Here is a 17,826-nt window from a genome sequence, read left to right as displayed (position 1 = left end):
AACTACTGGAGAAGAAAAACCTACGCTCGAGCGCAACTTTGGCCGCTTGAGCACAACTTTGGCCGCTCGAGCAGGAAGACCAAAAAACAAGAAAAAATTACAACTCAATTAAACTAATCTTGTTCATGGAATTGGCAACAAGTATGGACCTAACACTATCATTTATTATATTTATTCAAGAACAATTCAAATAATTTGTCATCATTTTTTTAAAAAATAAACTGGATTAAAATTATTTTCTTATATAATTTTTATAATCTTACAAAATTCTTATCTTGATTTAAGTTTTTTAAATGTTGTAGGAACCATGCAAGTATTATTCAAGTTTTGGGGAAAATGATTATGAAGAAAGATTTATATGCATATGTGTCATTGATATAGGAAATCGAAGATAGAGAGTTGCTGACATGATCAATTAATGATTTATTTGAGAATTTTTTTTTTTATGAGTAGGGTAACAAAGTTGGATTAAATTTTTTTAAAAGCTATTTTGAAATTATAATTAAAAATTAAGATTTATTCATTATTTAGTCCCACGATAATAATATAAACCACTGATTTACAAGCTTCAGTAAATTTATGATAACTTTTCTGAGTTTATAGAATTTCTCCTTTTTAATACTTTGTTTTTGTTTTTTTGTTTGTTTAACAGGATTAATTAATGATTTATTTGATAAGTTTTTTTTATGAGTAGGGTAACAAACTTAGATTAAATTTTTTTAAAAACTATTTAGAAATTATAATTAAAAATTAAGATTTATTCATAATTTGGTCTCACAATAATAATATAAACCACTGATTTAAAAGTCTAAGTAAATTTATGATAACTTTTCTGAGTTTATAGAATTTCTTTTTTTTAATACTTTGTTTTTGTTTTTGTTTTTGTTTTTTGTTTTTTTGTTTTTTGTTTTTTGTTTTATGCATGATACTATAGTTTGATACAAGTTATTTATGTTATCAAGTGATTGTGATACTATTATTTCTAACTAATCTTTATAATTAACAATTTTTTATGCATATCAAATTTTATTTTGAAATTCTGTGGATTAATTATGGTTAACATCTACCAAGATGGCCTAATATCGTGACTTGTCTCTATTAAAACATAATTCAAAATTAGACTAATTTATTTATCACACAAAAATATATATAATCTATTTTTCCATCCTTAGCACGGATTACTGCTAGTTAAATATTATGCAACTGATTAGAATTAAATAAAAGTGTTTTAGAATTTTAATTCTTGAGTTGTAAAGCCAGCTCTAATAAACTGACAGTGAGTCTCACTCATTATGATATATGTTTTTAGTCTTGATTTGTTTGTTTTTGTTTTTATTTTTTTTTTCTCCTTACCATATCATTAATTCTTCATTAGATCACCCCAATTATTGCTATGAATCATAACTGCCTATGTTTGGGAAGTAGTTTTGGGGTTTTTTTTAGTTAAAATAGTCACAAAAAAATAAAATACATTTTTTAGTCTAATAAAACAAAACATCACATCCAATTCATAATCATTACATTTTTTCTCTCAAAAAAAAATAAAAAAAAAATTAAAAGTCCTTTCCCAATCAAACTTTTTAGCTTCAAACTGAAATAATTAAAAAAATCAAAAAATTTAAAAATCAACTCGCTTCCCCCAACGAAGCCACTGTAGAATTGAAATAGGAAGGCCTTCCACACTTAAAATGGACACCTCCCGATGGCATAGAAGTCTGAACCCGAACCCCCGGATTCTGATCTCACAGACAGACACAAGTGCAGAGCAGAGTGAGGAGGTTCAGACGCTTTTAAATGTGGACTCTGGATTGTAATACCAATAAATTTTTCTGAATCTCTTGTGAAGTTCTTCACAAGAAGTTACAACCCAATCACTAATCAACCCTCCTTCCACTTCCCTTCCCTCTTCTCTCATCAGTCAATCCCGTTTTGGGTTTGGATCTACACTTTTATTTGAACTCTACCAAACGGGGCCATTGTCTCTGCAAACAGTACCTTATCAGTGAATGGCAATGGATTCTTGCTGTGCCGCCATGAAAGCTAATGTCCACGCAGTGCAAGGTAGGAGAGGAGATTATGGGTTTTGGGGAGAGAGAATAAGGGGGAGTCTGAAGAGCAATGTTTTGGGTACTCAGTTATGGAAAACCTTTAGGGCTGAAAACAGAGACTCCAAGATTAAACCTGGGATGGTTTTCTCTGTTCTTACATCAGATATTTACAAAGAACTTCTGGTGAGTCAACACAAAGCGGTGACTCTTCTGTTTCCTTCATTAATTTGCTATTTTGTCCTAAATTTCCTATTAGTATTTGACATCTAGACTGTGTTGTCATGATATAGTGTTAAATCCATTGAATTGTGATGTTATTTATTATTTTCTTGTGGGTATATATGCAATCTCACTATTGGTGAAATGTGTACTGATTTCAGACGTTTGAGGCACCATCATTTGAGTATCCAAAAGTAGAACCGGGGAATGTAGCCTCGATCATATGGGGTGGAGGCCCCGGGACTCGCCTCTTTCCACTCACTAGCAGAAGAGCTAAGCCAGCTGTAAGAGAAATCCATATACTCTTTACACTTTTTCTTGATTGTAATATTGTCAATTAATGATCTCATGCAGAAAAAGTTGGATTCAATTTGTATAGTGATTGTGTTTTTTCTCCTGCAGGTTCCAATTGGAGGTTGTTACAGGCTAATTGATGTGCCCATGAGTAATTGCATCAACAGTGGCATAAGAAAGATTTTCATCCTCACTCAGTTCAATTCTTTTTCCCTCAATCGTCATATTGCTCGCACGTATAACTTGGGAAATGGCATCACCTTTGGGGATGGTTTCGTGGAGGTGAGATGAATTAGGCGAAGTAGAAGTCATTGGGCCAAAAAAATAAATGGTTATGAAAGCCAAACTTTATCTTTATCTTGAAATTGTTAGATTAAGATGGGTGAGACACAAAATAAAAAATAAAAAATAAATCAAACTCACAAGAACCCAAGAATTTACATGGTTACCCTATAATTCGGCTACGTCCACGGCTGCTGCGGTTTTCACTATGATCAGAAAAATACAACTCTCTCTTAACTTAAAAAGGCGCCCCTTGGGGCAGGCTCCCAAACCTCCCGTTGGATCCCGTGTTTGAGTGAACAGTAGCATTGAGTGAAAAATATTTATTAGGGTCCACTAACCCAACAGAAACTGTGTCAAGTTTTTGCTGTTCTTAGGAAATACATATTATTAGATGAATTGCCTTTTGAAGATAATTTTTCTGATATATTCTTTTGGATGATGATTTTTGTGTGAAATTAAATGGCGTCTCAAAGAGATTTTTTTGATTGGGAACAGGTTTTGGCTGCCACCCAAACACCGGGAGAAGCTGGAAAAAAGTGGTTCCAAGGAACAGCAGATGCTGTGCGGCAATTCACATGGGTATTTGAGGTGGGTGCTTAGAATCTTTCATTATCATTTGTGATGGTTTCTGTTTGAAAAGTACTGACTCTGATTTTCATGATTCTTATAGGATGCCAAGAACAAGAATGTGGAGAACATATTGATTTTGTCTGGTGATCATTTCTACAGGATGGAATATATGGACTTTGTGCAGGTACTTTTCTTATGTATTTATTTCATTTATCAATGAGAGATGTGGATTGGGACACACCGTTTGGCTTGGTTTGGTTTAACAAGCAATGTGATTGCAGAAGCATATTGATACACACGCTGATATCACGGTTTCATGTGTCCCCATGGATGCTAGGTATGTTATTCAACTTTAGGTTCAATTTGATTTCATTTTTCAATCTCAGGTCATTCAAATCACAATACTTTATCAATGAAGGCCTCTTGCTTCAATTTGAAAGCAAAATTGTTGAATTCAATGTAGGGAAATGAAAATTTTCTTCTTATGGATCATGAAGTTCATATCAATATTGATTTTGTTTTGCAGCCGAGCATCGGATTATGGACTGATGAAAATTGACAAAACGGGACGTATTATCAACTTTGCTGAGAAACCAAAAGGCCCTGCACTGAAACAAATGGTAGGTTAATCTATTGGTCTAGTCTACAATTTCTAATGGATTGGTTTCTCGTTACATCCAAATTAGTTTGATAATCGCCATCTTTTTACTTCTGTTTTTATCCCAATTGCTACCAACCACCAAGTAATTATTCTCGTATATATGGGTCTTGATTATCTAATATTGTCATTTGAAATTGCACTCCAGCAAGTTGACACCTCTGTTCTCGGACTCTCTGAGAAAGATGCTGCAAACTACCCTTACATTGCATCAATGGGTGTTTATGTGTTTAGAACTGATGTCTTACTAAAGCTTTTGAGGTGGAGGTACCCTACAAGCAATGACTTCGGCTCTGAAATCATTCCTTCCGCTGTGTCTGATCATAATGTCCAGGTGATCTATAGAGCGTTTAATGTTAATAATATCAATTTTCTTTTTCGATTAAATTTCTCTTTTTTAATGCATTTGAATTCAGGCATATTTATTCAAGGACTACTGGGAGGACATTGGGACAATAAAGTCTTTCTTTGATGCCAACTTGGCCCTTACAGAACAGGTTAGTTCTCTCTTATCACAAGGACCTTTCATCACTTTGACACATGGTCCAAATTTAGAACACGAGTCGACTTCAATGCTCATGAATAATTGGAAACCTACATGTGAATTTGATAAACAAAATAATTTCCACTGCCATTTTTTTTTTTTTTCGAATTTTACTTAATTTGAAATGACTATATATTCATGCAGCCTCCAATGTTTGACTTTAATGACCCGAAGACACCATTCTTTACCTCTCCTAGGTTCTTGCCACCGACTAAAATGGAAAAATGCAAGGTATTTTGATAATATCAATCTCATTTATTGTTTATCTGTGATTCATTCATGCTATAATTATAAACTGGTTCTTGCAGATTGTGGATGCCATAATTTCACACGGTTGCTTCTTGCACGAATGTAATGTCCAGCACTCCATAGTGGGTATTCGTTCGCGCTTAGAGACGGGTGTTGAGCTTCAGGTGAGTTATATTTTTTGTTCAAAAGCTTGCTTGGTCGATTTGGAGCCAGCTTTTCTTCCAACTTTTGGAGTAAATGCTGATTATATTTGATGGTGCATAAAATATTATCTCTCCCAGGATACGATGATGATGGGTGCAGACTACTATCAAACTGAACCTGAAATTGCATCTCTGTTAGCGGAGGAAAAGGTTCCCATTGGTGTTGGACGGAATACCAAGATCAGGTGAAATACGTGAACTATGCCATTACACTCTGAAAAGACTAGCTAATTTGTGTGGTTGCTGAAAATCCTTTGTCAATTTTGTTGAAGGAATTGCATAATTGACAAGAATGCCAAGATAGGAAGAGATGTGATCATTGCAAATACAGATGTAAGTATATCCATTTTGCATATTATTGCATTTTACTTACTACTGATAGAAGCTATGAAATTAAATGATTTGATATCACAGGGTGTTGAGGAAGCAGAAAGACCAGATGAAGGATTCTACATTAGATCCGGGATCACAATGGTACTGAAGAATGCAACTATTAAAGATGGAACCATCATATGAAATCTTGTCCAGTGAAAACCTCTGGTTCTGGTTTACAGCTTTAGTCTTTTTTGCAATAAGATGTCATTAAAAGGGTTGCTCCTATATGTAAATTATGACCCTTTTTTTTTCACGTATGTAAGAAGGGATTTTGAGATGTAGTTTAACAGTGTAGTTTCAGAATAAATCAAAGAGTACTTTGCTTTTATTTTATGTATTTTGGATTCCATTTAAGTATTGTGAAGGCATTGTCGAAAGTATATAAAAACTACACAAACTCATCAATCTTCTCTCTTGTATAAACATATGAATCTATAAGATAGCATTAAAATTGAAAATCCTCAACAGTAATGTAGCATTAGCTTTGTATACTTTTAGATTACTACTACGCGGTTTTCAGTTTCCAGTATTGCCCCTCTTGTTCATATCCCTTGCTTTCCTCCATATCTCAACGTTCCTCAGCCTAGCATACATCTTTCGAATCTTCCTGAGTTTTTGCGACTGTTGAGCAATCAGACTTGCTGTTGAAGTGCTTTCACTCAAAACTATCTCATACCCATCACGGAAAGAGTCCATTCCTTCAGTTAGAAGTTGCCAGAACATTCCTCCGGCAGCTGCTCCTCCACCACTAGCAGACGAATAGATTGCTGAGTAGACTGTATTGAACAAAACGTCCCTTTGTTTTGTGTCAAAACCTGGATCTTTCCATGATTTTCCAAACTCACCGACAAGAAGTGGCTTTCCTAGTATGTTTTGCGCGTCTTGAATGTGAGTGTTGACCCAATTGTTCAAAAATGAAATCTGGTTGTCCTCACTTGTTCCAGGTAACCTGATCATCAAAAATATAAACAAATTCGTGTCAGGAATAACCATAAAGGATGTTTCTTTCCGCCCGGGAATACATTTTGCTCTAATACTTACCACGCATCAGGGTATGAATGAATTGTAGCAAAATCAATGCCGGGGATTTGATTATTTGCAATAAAATCGGTTCCTACTTGGAAATTCAGATTGAATTGTTGTTTCTGAGAACCTGATTGCCCATAAAATCCTTCCAGACCAGCTTCTAGTAAGTGATTACTGTCTATGGATTTCAAGTATGAAGCCATTTCCGTAATCCAACCCTGTCATAGAAATTCAGTAAAGTATTGAAAAGCTGTATTTTATTCTTCTTTATAGTCTGCAAGAAAGAAAAAGGCAATCTAACCCCAACTCTTAAGCTAAACCTCTCCTACTGTTCGGAAAAATTTATTTTTATTTTGAGAATCTGTATCAAGAGTGTTTGATACAATTTTCATTTACAGCTTGTGAGATAAAAATAGCTTAAATAAATTTTAAAGGCTGATTATTAAAACTAGAGAAGGGATGTTTTTTGTTTCTGATTATCAATTTTCAATTTACAAAAAAAATGCAGAAATTAGTCATAACACTACTAGCAATTTTTGAGACGATGGAGAACTCCAACCCACCTACCCTCTTATATATGGATGAACTCCGAACAGGCACCCTCTTATATATGGATGAACTCCGAACAAGCACGAACACTTGTAAATCACACGTATCTGAGTGTTTTGGGTTCCATGAGGGTCAAATATGAGACTTCCCGGATCTTCCAACAGTGGAGATCCCACATGAGGCCTCCCATTTCTTTTTGTACAAGAAAATTCAAATTTTTATATGGCTAATCAAATGAAAAAAGAGTTGTTTCCAACTTTCATATAGCAGAATATATGATTGATTGTAAATATGAACATATATGTATACAGATGTAGATAATGAAGTTTTGAGGAGAGGTCATGACTAACCTGAATGGTACTTCCTGAGGTATCAGAAGTGCACCTAGGCTCATTCATAAGCTCCCAAGCCATTATCGTTGGGTCATCCTTGTACTCAACCCCGGTGATGCTGTTACGCCTTGTAAGAACAGTCTGTGCAGAAGAAGCAGAAACACCGGAAATGGAAAATAAATAAATCACAATTCATAAAATTTATCATTTCATCATTGCTAGTAATTTTATTTTTTTATTTTTTTATCTTCTATTTTTTACACAATTTCATAACAAGCGATTATCATAATTGTGACCAATTCGAAACCTTGTCTATTAAGCTAGTGAATCCACCATGCAAATTTCATGGAAAAGAAAAGAAAAGAAAAGAAAGACTCCTTGAACAGTAAACCCACCCAACTATGTGAAAATCCCCAAAATACTGAAGGTACAGAAATCAGGGAGGAAAGTTCTCACTACATGACTGAATATCAACTATTTCACTTGTTTCCTGGTTTTTCTCTTCAGTCTGTTTGTTTCCGGGGAAAACTGCCACTTTTCTGGGTAATATGTGGAAAAGAAAATATAGAAAAAAGCAAGAACAGATCCAAGTTTTGTGTGTGTATATGTGAGAGAGAGAGGACTGACCTTGATATGGTTTTTGTAATATCCCTTAACCACAGAATTGGTAAAGAAATCATCATCAGATGCTAAGTTCTGCCCCTGACTTCTTGCCCAATCCACATACTGCTTCTTCCCTCCGAAATTCTCGTAATTATCTACCAAACTCAAGATCAGCTTAATCCCATATCTTTTTGCTTCAGATACAACAAAATCCAACCCCTTTGTTTGTACCCACAAACAAAAGCAAAAGCAAAAACAAAAACATAAACATAAAACAGAATAAAAAACTATTTGAAAAACAAATTTATCAGATCAAAAATTTGCTATTAACCTGAAATGTTTGCTCGTTGTAGGAGCCAGGGGAGTACTGTAGGGCTCTGTATCCACCATCACTGAATCCCCAAGTTCTTGCCAAAGTGAGGCCATGATTTGAAGCTTGTTGAAAAGCAGAGGACACTTTGTCTCTCTGAGTTGGGTCAGTGGATACATACATTAACCAGTATGCATTGAACCCATTTGCGTAGTAAGGACTACCGTTCAACATGAAATGTATTCCACTGGTTTTGATGAACCCATCTTGTGCTTCTACCTGGATCAATAACAGAACCAAGAACACCACCTGACTCCAATGCCTCATCTCTCTCTCTCTCTCTCTCTCTCTCTCTCTCTCTCTCTCTCTCAATTTGTTTAAATGCAGAGAATCAATAAAATGTTTTAACAAATTGGACGTGTCTCTCTCTTTCAATGGAGGAAGAAAGAAAGCTTACATATGAAAGAGAAGCTTAACGATATGCCCCTTATAAGCACGGAAGGAAATGGTATATTTTTATATTTTTTAACTTATAATTTTTAAAAAAAAAATTATAACCTAACACAAAAATATCATAACTAAATATTTCAAATTAATATCATAATTAAAAATAATAATTATAACTAAAAAAATGACGTAATTAAAAATACGTATGATATGGGGTATATAATAAAAAGTAATGTTAGGAATTTCAAATGTTTTACTAAATATTATACAAAATATTTCACATGATTGAAGTACCCATTTGGACCCAAATAATATAGGTCCCACACCTATATAAAATATTTAACAAAACATTTAATAACATATTTAGGACTTCTAATATTAGTCGTAATGAAGGGAAAAAGGTTATTACGGCTTTATTTTCATAATCTAAATAATTCATTTTTATAGAAAAAATGGTCACTACGGTGCCAAAAGCAGTTATGAATTCTCCATCCAGGGAACTTCATTAATGTTTTCTGATTATTCATATAGCTGCCCTAACTAATTCTCTTTAATATCCCCTCGTCTATTTTCCTTTTTCCATTATGTCATTTACTTAAAAAAAAAATTAATAAAATTATATTAATATCTCTTAAAAAAATTTTAAAAATAAAATAAATCTCATAGTTTTAATATAATTATATTAACTTTTCTTCAAATAAAATTAAATAGATAAAAACTAATTTAAATGGTACGAAAATATAAAAATAAATAACATAAAATATATATTTTTATGTAAAAGAGATAACAAAATCAAATTTTTATCTATATAACTAACAAATTGTTGATGAAAAGAGACTGTTATATGAATAAAATTTCAAGAGAATTCAATATAATTATATTAGAATTATGAGATTTCTGTAATTTTTCTAAACAAGTGTAATTTATCCTCAAAAAGTTTACGATATTCACACTTCATTTCGTTTGTGTCTGTTACACTTTTTTTTCTTTCTTTCTTTCTTTTTTCATTTAAACCCTCACAATATAAGCCTAAGAGCATCTCCAACTGTTCATTTCTTTTTTCATCAAATCTGAATAAAAAATAGGTTGTTTTCTCAATTTGATACGGCTTTCTCCAACGATGAGCATCAAACCTGTCGAACAAAATATATGCAGAATTGAAGGAAGGGTCGACCGGTTGGTCAACCGGCCGGTCGACCGGTAAGACTAATTTTTTTTTTTTTTTAAAAAACCTGTTTGAACCTACCTATTTGAAAGGGAACCGGTCGGCCAGTTGGTTAACTGGCTGGTTCACCGGTTGGTTTCCTCCAATGGTCACGCACAGTAAAATGGTGAAACCTGGAGCCTGTTCTCACTTTGATGAATTTTTGTTTCATTCTCATTTTGATACCAATTTGCTAAAAACCATTGAAGCTCCAAAAAGTGACTTTTTCACTAAATTTCAAATCTGATGCAAGGTTTCATGAACCGTTGGAGATGGCATAAGACATTAAAAGATGAGTGTGAATATTATTCACTTTATTTGCTTCTCATTTTCAGAAAATTATTTTCAAAAAAATCTACTTTTTTTATTTTTTGTATTTTAATATTTTCAATGATTTTTTAAAAATATTTTAAGCAATTTTTTAAATTTTTTAGACACACTAATATAAATACACTTAAAAAATATAATATTTGTGAAAAAAATATTTAAAAAATACACTAAATACCAAAAAATAAAAATAAAAAATAAAAATCAATACATTTTTCGTATTTTTGTGCATTTGTTAATTTTTTAAAATATTTTTTCACAAATATTTTACTATTTAAATACATCTAAATAAGGTGCATCTAAAAAAGTAAAAAAAATGCTTAAAATTCAAAAAATATTCACTAAAAACAAAAAAAATACGAAAAATAAAAAACTCAATTTTTTAAAAATTAAATTCAGAAAACTGAAACCAAACACATTGATTGTCATTTATTTATCTATATTTTTTATAATAAAAAAAAGTTATTTGGTAGAATAATAGAATCCATGGTAGCGTTTGGTAGGACTTTCTAAATATGATTTGAGAATAGGAGTTGTATTTTAAGTTTGTGAGTTTTGAAATTATGATTTGAGTGTGGAAAATTTGTTTGGTGAATGAGTTTTGAAATGAGTGGAAAATTTTTGATGTGACATATGATATTTGATACAAAAACTTACAACTCATAACCAAACACACAACTCAAAATTCTATTAAAGCTCATAAAAAATTTTAAAAAATTCGAAAAATATTTTTTGTTGAATATATAAAAAAATAACATGTGTCAATTGCAAAAAAAAAAAAAAAAAAATATTTACACTGTTCTGGTCAACCAGTCGGATGAGGACTTCCGGTGGAACAACCGGTTAGTCCAAATTTTCCCGCCTTCGACTGAGTTTTCAAAAGTGAGCGTGAAATTAATTTTTTAAAGCTGCAAACAAACATCATATGCAAACTGAAGGGTGGAATTCCAAAACCCTTCCAAACACAGCATATCTTTATGGGAAATTTTTTTTCGTTTTTGATAAAAAAAAAAAAATAAGACAGGTAGAAAACCAAAAAGAATGGTGTGGTTAGCAATGTCCATCAAAACAGAGCCAAGCACTCCATAATATAACAACAATAATAATAATAATACGAATACCCTCCCTGGATGATTGCTCTCTGTCATTGTTAGTGTCAAAATAAATTTAAATTTTGACACGTCAAAATAGAATAAATGACAATTTTTGTAATTTTTAAGAAAAATTATATGTACATGTCATTTGTGAATTTCTTCATCAAATAAATAGAGAATAGTTTTTGTCAAATTTTGATATTTTGACAAATTTTGTGTCAAATTTAAGGTTGCTGTAATTTGTCAAATTGACATGAAAGATAGCTCATAATTGAAGATAAATTTAACTTAATTATTATCAATTTTAATCTTCACTTAAAGAATATCACACAATTGCAATTGCTCAAAAATGTTGGTCAAGATATAATCATTTTACAGTAAGGGAAATGCTATGTATCTCAAATATTATACCAAATTTCTCGCATGGGTGAGACTCACTCAAATCCACTTGTGTGTAGGTTCCACACTAATGTGAGAGGTTTGATAGAATATTTAGTAAAATATTTAGGGTCCCTAACATAACTCTTACAGTAATGATACATAACTCTAATACTGAGCATTAAATGAAATTTTAGTGAGGTGGAAAAGAGAGTGGGTAGAGAGAGATAGAGAGAGGAGTATGGGTCCCATCTTTACATAAGTACTCTCCACATCATTAGAGTTATATTAAAGCTCTCAAATTAGAGTTTTCAAACATTATTCATATTTTAAAGAATAAAGATTGAAAACTCTAATTTTAGATTTCTAAAGAGATCTAGTGATGTAATAAGAAATGGGACTCACATATGATATGATATGTATACCAATGTTTTCATTTTTTTATTTTTCTTATTACATCACTAAAACTCTTTTTAAAATTCTAAAATTAAAGATATATATCATTGTTGTATTTTAAGTGGTCTTGAGACCATTAGGCAACCATTGCCAACCCATCACACACTCTTTCTCTCTCTTTGCACTGTCATTTCTCTAATTTTTGTTCAATTTCCAATTTGGCTTTTTATGGGTGCCTAAATAATGTTTTTGCATGTTTCCAATATTATTGTGTTATTTTTTAATGGTAATACATTTTTCGAGTAAGCATGTTAAATGATTGGATAAATTACAAATATATCTCTGAGATTTGATTAAAATACGAATCGCCTTCTGTGATTTTGAAAATTACATTTCACGCCATGAAGTTTCTAATTTCATAACAAATCGTCCATTTTATTAATAAATCATTAAGTCAATCAATAATTTTTATTGATGTTAAAAATATGTTTCAATTAATAATTTAGGTAATTTTATTATTGTATAAGAATGCAATTATGAATTTTATTTTTTTAGTTAATTATGTTAAATAAAAAATTCTAATAAGGAGGTATTTGTAATTTTTCAAATCACAGGGAGCAATCTGTATTTTAAGCAAATCTCAGGAGGTATATTTGTAATTTATCCTAAATAAATATCATTTTCTTATGGTGAACAATTTTAACTGAGGGTGACTGAGATGTAATTTTGGTTTCGTAGGTATATATGAATAGTTTTTATAAGGTTTTATTCTTGAAAAAAAATTTATTTTTTGATTTATTTAATTTACTAATGTACAACTCGTGCTATGCATGGTTTTAAACATATATATATATATATATTGAAATTAAACAATAAAAATATATGCTATCTAAAAAAAACAATAAAAATATATAAATTAAATTTTTTTGATTAAAATCAAATAAATTTTAACCATTTTCATTTGAATTACACTTCAGCATTTTTAAGAGTGAAAATCTTGCCTCAATATATGAGTGTGGAGTGTCTAAAGGCAATTTTATTTGTTATTGTTAGATTTTATTCTTGGCAATCTCGTTTGACAAAACTTTTTTCAGTTGTATTTATTTTCGCACTTTTATTTCAGTGAGACTATGAGTGTTTAGATGCGAATCCAACCTGAATTGTGCCTTTCAGAGAAGTTTGTGATGCTAATACTTTCAAGATTGCCACTTCGCTGATTATGACGGGGATCGAGCTGCCCGGTCAGCTTGCGGGGGTCGAGGGGGCAACGCCCCTTGGCAGCTCCGGGGCAGCGCCACGACGGGGTCGAGGGGCAGCGCCCCCGAAGCAAAATGCAAAAATGCATTCCAAGTTGCCTGTCCGCTCGAGCGGACATTACCCCGCTCGAGCAGAGAATCCCTGGTTCCAACAGTTTGTCAGGTCTGTAAAAATACTGGAAGGTATGATTTCGCGTTCGAGCGGACCTCTGTTATATCACGCGCAGATTTTACTGAAGACGCTCGAGCGGGATGTTGGGCGCTCGAGCGGACCGCGCGAACACAGTTTTCCGGATTTCAATAAGGATTGGGTTTTCTTCCAAATCTAGGATTACTTTTGGTTTTTCTATAAGTAGTTGGTTTTCTCCCAAAAACTAGACTAGTCCTCAAGTCCTCCAGATCTTATTTTTTGGATTCTAAGGTGTATATCTGGGGAAATTTTGTTAGTTTACTTTAATGTTTTATTGAGTATTCAACTCATGGTTTAAAGAGAGTACATCAAAGGTTGTGTTTTGTTTTACAAAAGAGAGAGTTATTCTTCGGTGGATTCCGGAGTGGCTCATCGTAAAGACAATTCCGAGGTGAAGAGGGGTTGGAAGAGGCACATAGAAGTTGGTTCAATTAGGCGTGGATTCGCTAGGTAATTGAGAGTATACCTGTGTAATTCTTTTAAATCTTCTTAGTGGATTGTTTTGTGGCTGTTGTCCGTGGTTTTTTTATCACAGTTGGAGGTGTCCAATTGTGGTTTTTTCCACGTAAAATCGTTGTGTCTCTTTGTCTTGATTGTTTGATTGGGATTGTTATATTCTGCTTAAAATTGATACATAATCACAAATCAATATCTAGGGAATTTCTAGATTTTTCAGTTATGTTTTGTCTTGAGTAATGCTTTGTAAGCATAAAAGTTATACATAATTTTTGGGCCGACTTACACTAACTAACGATTTTTGTAGTTTGAGACTTGAGACACTTTAGTTTTTAACTTTTTAATTATGATATATTTAACTCTAAATTTTGAATATCGTTCTAAATAAGGGCAATTGAATATATTGTTACACAATTTCAAGGACAAAGTCTCTATTTGACAAAATATATAAAAATAAATGTCAAAAAAATATTTTTAAATTTTTTAAAATGATTTCTACTCACCAAAGATAAAATTATATAAAAATGATAAATCTTTACAGTTTTATTTTTTTACCAAATTACTTTTTAGTATGTATTTGGAGGATGATCATGTAATGGGTGGTTGTTTTGTTGATATTTTTTTATGGTTATCATGTAATAGATGGTTGTATTTGTTGTTAACATATATTTTTGGATGGTTATTTTTTAATGAATGCTTATTAGGCTTTTAATATATAATTGATATGTTTAATATATGAAACAAAAATGCTAAAGATCCTAAAGATTCTACCAAATGTCTCACATAGGTGTGGGACTCACATGAGATCCACTTTGTGTGGGTCCCACACCCATATGAGACATTTAGTAAAAATTTTGGTAAATGTTTTGGGATCTCTAGCATTACTCTATAAAATATTTTTTGTTTTGAGTTTTTTAATAATGACATCAAAGTTGTCGCTATGGTTCACTTTTGAAAAAACAAAAACTAATTTAACAAAAAATAAATATCAAAAAAATTATCAAAAATTTATTTCTACCCTCTCAAAAGATAACATTATATAAAAATGATGTATTTTTAATTTTTTTTCACCAATTTAATATTTAGTTTTTTTAGAGAAAAAAATTTTGAAAATATATTCTGCAAACCAAATCAAACAAAACTCTATAACCAAAAAAATTCCAACATTGTTCATTAAAAAAAGATCATTCTATTTCAAATAAGTTAACCAACACAAAATAAATTATATAACTACTTTACCTTTCAAATATAGCTCTTTAATTATTCTTATTTGGAATGAAATTCAAAATTTAAGATAACATATATCACAGTTAAAAAGTCAATGACTAAAATCACACTGTATGGTTGTTTGGGATGTCCTAAATAAGTGCACTTTTTGTATTTTTAGACTAAAAAGTTGAGGAAAAAAATATGGATGTTTGGGTTAATTTTTTGACTTTTTATGAAAAAATGTGTATTAAAAAATTGTATAAGTAAGTGTGTAGGAGAAGATAGGATAGAGGCTGCACGGGCTGACAGTGGATTGGCAGTGGAGTCGACTGGGTGAGTAGATGAGAAAATATTGTCTCATTCTCAAGCTTTGATTGGATGGTGTTGTTTGACCCGTGGGGCCCCACCACGGGTCCCGTTTTTCTAATCGGAACCGTCAATGTATAGAACACGTTGAATACTATATGCTTGTAAAAAATCACGTTAATTGGATATCGATAGCTATATGATGGTATTAGTTTTTTTTGTTAACTGTTAATTATAACACCATTCATTTTTATACAAAACTGATTTAATCATATGGTTAGCGATATCCGATAGGCGTGATTTTTTGCAGGCATATAGTACTAGACGATTTCTACATATTGACAGTTCAAATGATCAAAACGGGACCCATGGTGAGTCCCCAAAAGCCCAACTTTACCATCCAACTTTGTGATTGGCCAATTGTAATTTTTTTTTTCTCTGTCATTGACTAGTTGATCATGTTAGTACCAATCTTGAGCCAAAAAATTGATTTATTTTAATATTTGTATATTAATTTTTTAATATCTTTTTTTGTAAATAGTGATAACTTGATAACTTTTTTAGTAACTTGTTGATTTTTTCTGAAGTTGCCAAACCTATAGATACTGTTGGTGTAACTCACTATATTTTGTATGTTGAAATTCTACGATACTGCATGAATAAAGACTTTTCATTTTAAATAAATACATTCATTAATTTCAAGAATGCCATCCCCTTATTAATTTGGATATATTTTTATATAAAATTTATAAAAGATTGAAATAAAAAAAAGGGCCATTTTTTGATAAGTCCTATTTATAACTGTTTTGTTCCATAAAACCCAAACTGTTTCTAAATATTCCATTAGGTCCATTAATTGTTAAAGGACGAAATAACCCTCTCCGCCTCTCCCGCGTGAAACCGATTCTGCCAAAACCCATTCCTATTCGAAATATTCAATCCACAAAATTTCCAAAACAAAAACTCAATCGACGAAACGATACTGATATTGCATCCAGTAACCCTAGATTCCTCTTCGTCTCACCACTGCGAAGCTTCACATCGGAAGGAGGGTGCTTCGTCGTTCGAAGATTCTTGTCGCCCCATTGAGTTTATTTTATCCACTGAGTGTGATCCATACCCACCAACCATGACGAACAAAAGTAAGGAATACCATTCCTCCTTCTGCTTCTCAATCGTAATGTCATCAAACATAGATGTTTTCGGGATTAATTTTGTAAAAATATATGTAAACATTCACATTGGCCTCTAACTGTTGTAGTTTTCGGGATTTGTTTTTGCACACATGAATGATGTGAACATTCACATTACTATTGATTAGTTGGTAAATTTAGAGTAGTACACACTGATGTAAATGTGTTATTGGGTGTAGTTTGGCGCTGTTGGTTCCCTCCTTTGATTTTTAGAAAATTATAACATAATGTGATCACCCATGTGCGCATTCACATTGCCCAGTAACTGTTGTCGTGTTCGAAATTTATTTCTCAAACATGGATGATGTGAACATTCACATTACTATTGATTACTGGGTAAGTTTAGGGTAGTGCACACTGATGTGAACATTCACATCATGTGAATGTTCACATTAATGTCAGAACCCCCAAACTTCACTCAATACTGTGATGGCGTATGATGTAAACATTCACATTGTGACATGTTCACATTACTATTGATTACTGGGTAAGTTTAGGGTAGTGCACACTGATGTGAACATTCACATCATATGAATGTTCACATTAATGTCAGAAACCCCAAACTTCACTCAATACTGTGATGGCGTATGATGTAAACATTCACATTGTGACATCAATGCCCAAGTTGTTTGTGTTATTGGGTGTAGTTTGGCACTGTTGGTTCCCCCCTTTGATTTTTAGAACATTATAACATAACGTGATCACCCATGTGCGCATTCACATTGCCCAGTAACTGTTGTCGTGTTCGAAATTTATTTCTCAAACATGGATGATGTGCACATTCACATTACTATTGATTACTGGGTAAGTTTAAGGTAGTACACACTGATGTGAACATTCACATCATGTGAATGTTCACATTAATGTCAGAAACCCCAAACTTCACTCAATACTGTGATGGCGTATGATGTAAACATTCACATTGTGACATCAATGCCCAAGTTGTTTGTGTTATTGGGTGTAGTTTGGCACTGTTGGTTCCCCCCTTTGATTTTTAGAACATTATAATATAACGTGATCACCCATGTGCGCATTCACATTGCCCAGTAACTGTTGTCGTGTTCGAAATTTATTTCTCAAACATGGATGATGTGCACATTCACAT

The 17,826-nt window shown here is 32.3% G+C and overlaps 2 protein-coding genes across 2 annotated transcripts; one reads left to right on the top strand and one right to left on the bottom strand.

Annotated features, from left to right (window-relative positions):
- Nucleotides 1–1,644: 1,644 nt before the first annotated feature.
- LOC114271644 (glucose-1-phosphate adenylyltransferase large subunit 1) lies at nt 1,645–5,778 on the top strand. The gene is made up of 14 exons (XM_028213248.2): nt 1,645–2,231; nt 2,429–2,551; nt 2,670–2,843; nt 3,342–3,434; nt 3,517–3,600; nt 3,698–3,753; nt 3,943–4,036; nt 4,223–4,408; nt 4,491–4,571; nt 4,763–4,849; nt 4,927–5,031; nt 5,149–5,255; nt 5,343–5,403; nt 5,485–5,778. Exons 1-14 carry the CDS (start codon nt 2,007–2,009, stop codon nt 5,584–5,586), a joined length of 1,578 nt encoding a protein of 525 aa, XP_028069049.2. The 5' UTR covers nt 1,645–2,006; the 3' UTR covers nt 5,587–5,778.
- LOC114271645 (mannan endo-1,4-beta-mannosidase 7) lies at nt 5,741–8,772 on the bottom strand. Its single transcript, XM_028213249.2, has 5 exons — nt 8,287–8,772; nt 7,980–8,174; nt 7,371–7,493; nt 6,487–6,689; nt 5,741–6,394 (listed from the first exon to the last, which is right to left on the bottom strand). The coding sequence occupies exons 1-5, from the start codon at nt 8,590–8,592 to the stop codon at nt 5,962–5,964; spliced, it is 1,260 nt and encodes a 419-aa protein (XP_028069050.2). The 5' UTR covers nt 8,593–8,772; the 3' UTR covers nt 5,741–5,961.
- Between the last annotated feature and the right edge of the window lie 9,054 nt (nt 8,773–17,826).

Source organism: Camellia sinensis, chromosome 3 (assembly GCF_055761805.1).
Source record: "Camellia sinensis isolate YWXY chromosome 3, ASM5576180v1, whole genome shotgun sequence".
In the NCBI taxonomy this organism is placed as follows: Eukaryota; Viridiplantae; Streptophyta; class Magnoliopsida; order Ericales; family Theaceae; genus Camellia; species Camellia sinensis.
The sequence above is the reverse complement of the archived record's forward strand: the minus strand, read 5'-3'. Positions and strand labels throughout refer to the sequence as shown.

Coding starts and splice junctions, on each gene's coding strand:
- LOC114271644 (XM_028213248.2), top strand. CDS start 2,007: ATGGCAATGGATTCTTGCTGTGCCGCCATGAAAGCTAATGTCCACGCA. Junction 2,552..2,669: donor GCAGAAGAGCTAAGCCAGCT/GTAAGAGAAATC, acceptor TTTCTCCTGCAG/GTTCCAATTGGAGGTTGTTA. Junction 3,754..3,942: donor TGTGTCCCCATGGATGCTAG/GTATGTTATTCA, acceptor TTTGTTTTGCAG/CCGAGCATCGGATTATGGAC.
- LOC114271645 (XM_028213249.2), bottom strand. CDS start 8,592: ATGAGGCATTGGAGTCAGGTGGTGTTCTTGGTTCTGTTATTGATCCAG. Junction 8,175..8,286: donor ACAACGAGCAAACATTTCAG/GTTAATAGCAAA, acceptor GTACAAACAAAG/GGGTTGGATTTTGTTGTATC. Junction 7,494..7,979: donor ATTACAAAAACCATATCAAG/GTCAGTCCTCTC, acceptor TCTTCTGCACAG/ACTGTTCTTACAAGGCGTAA.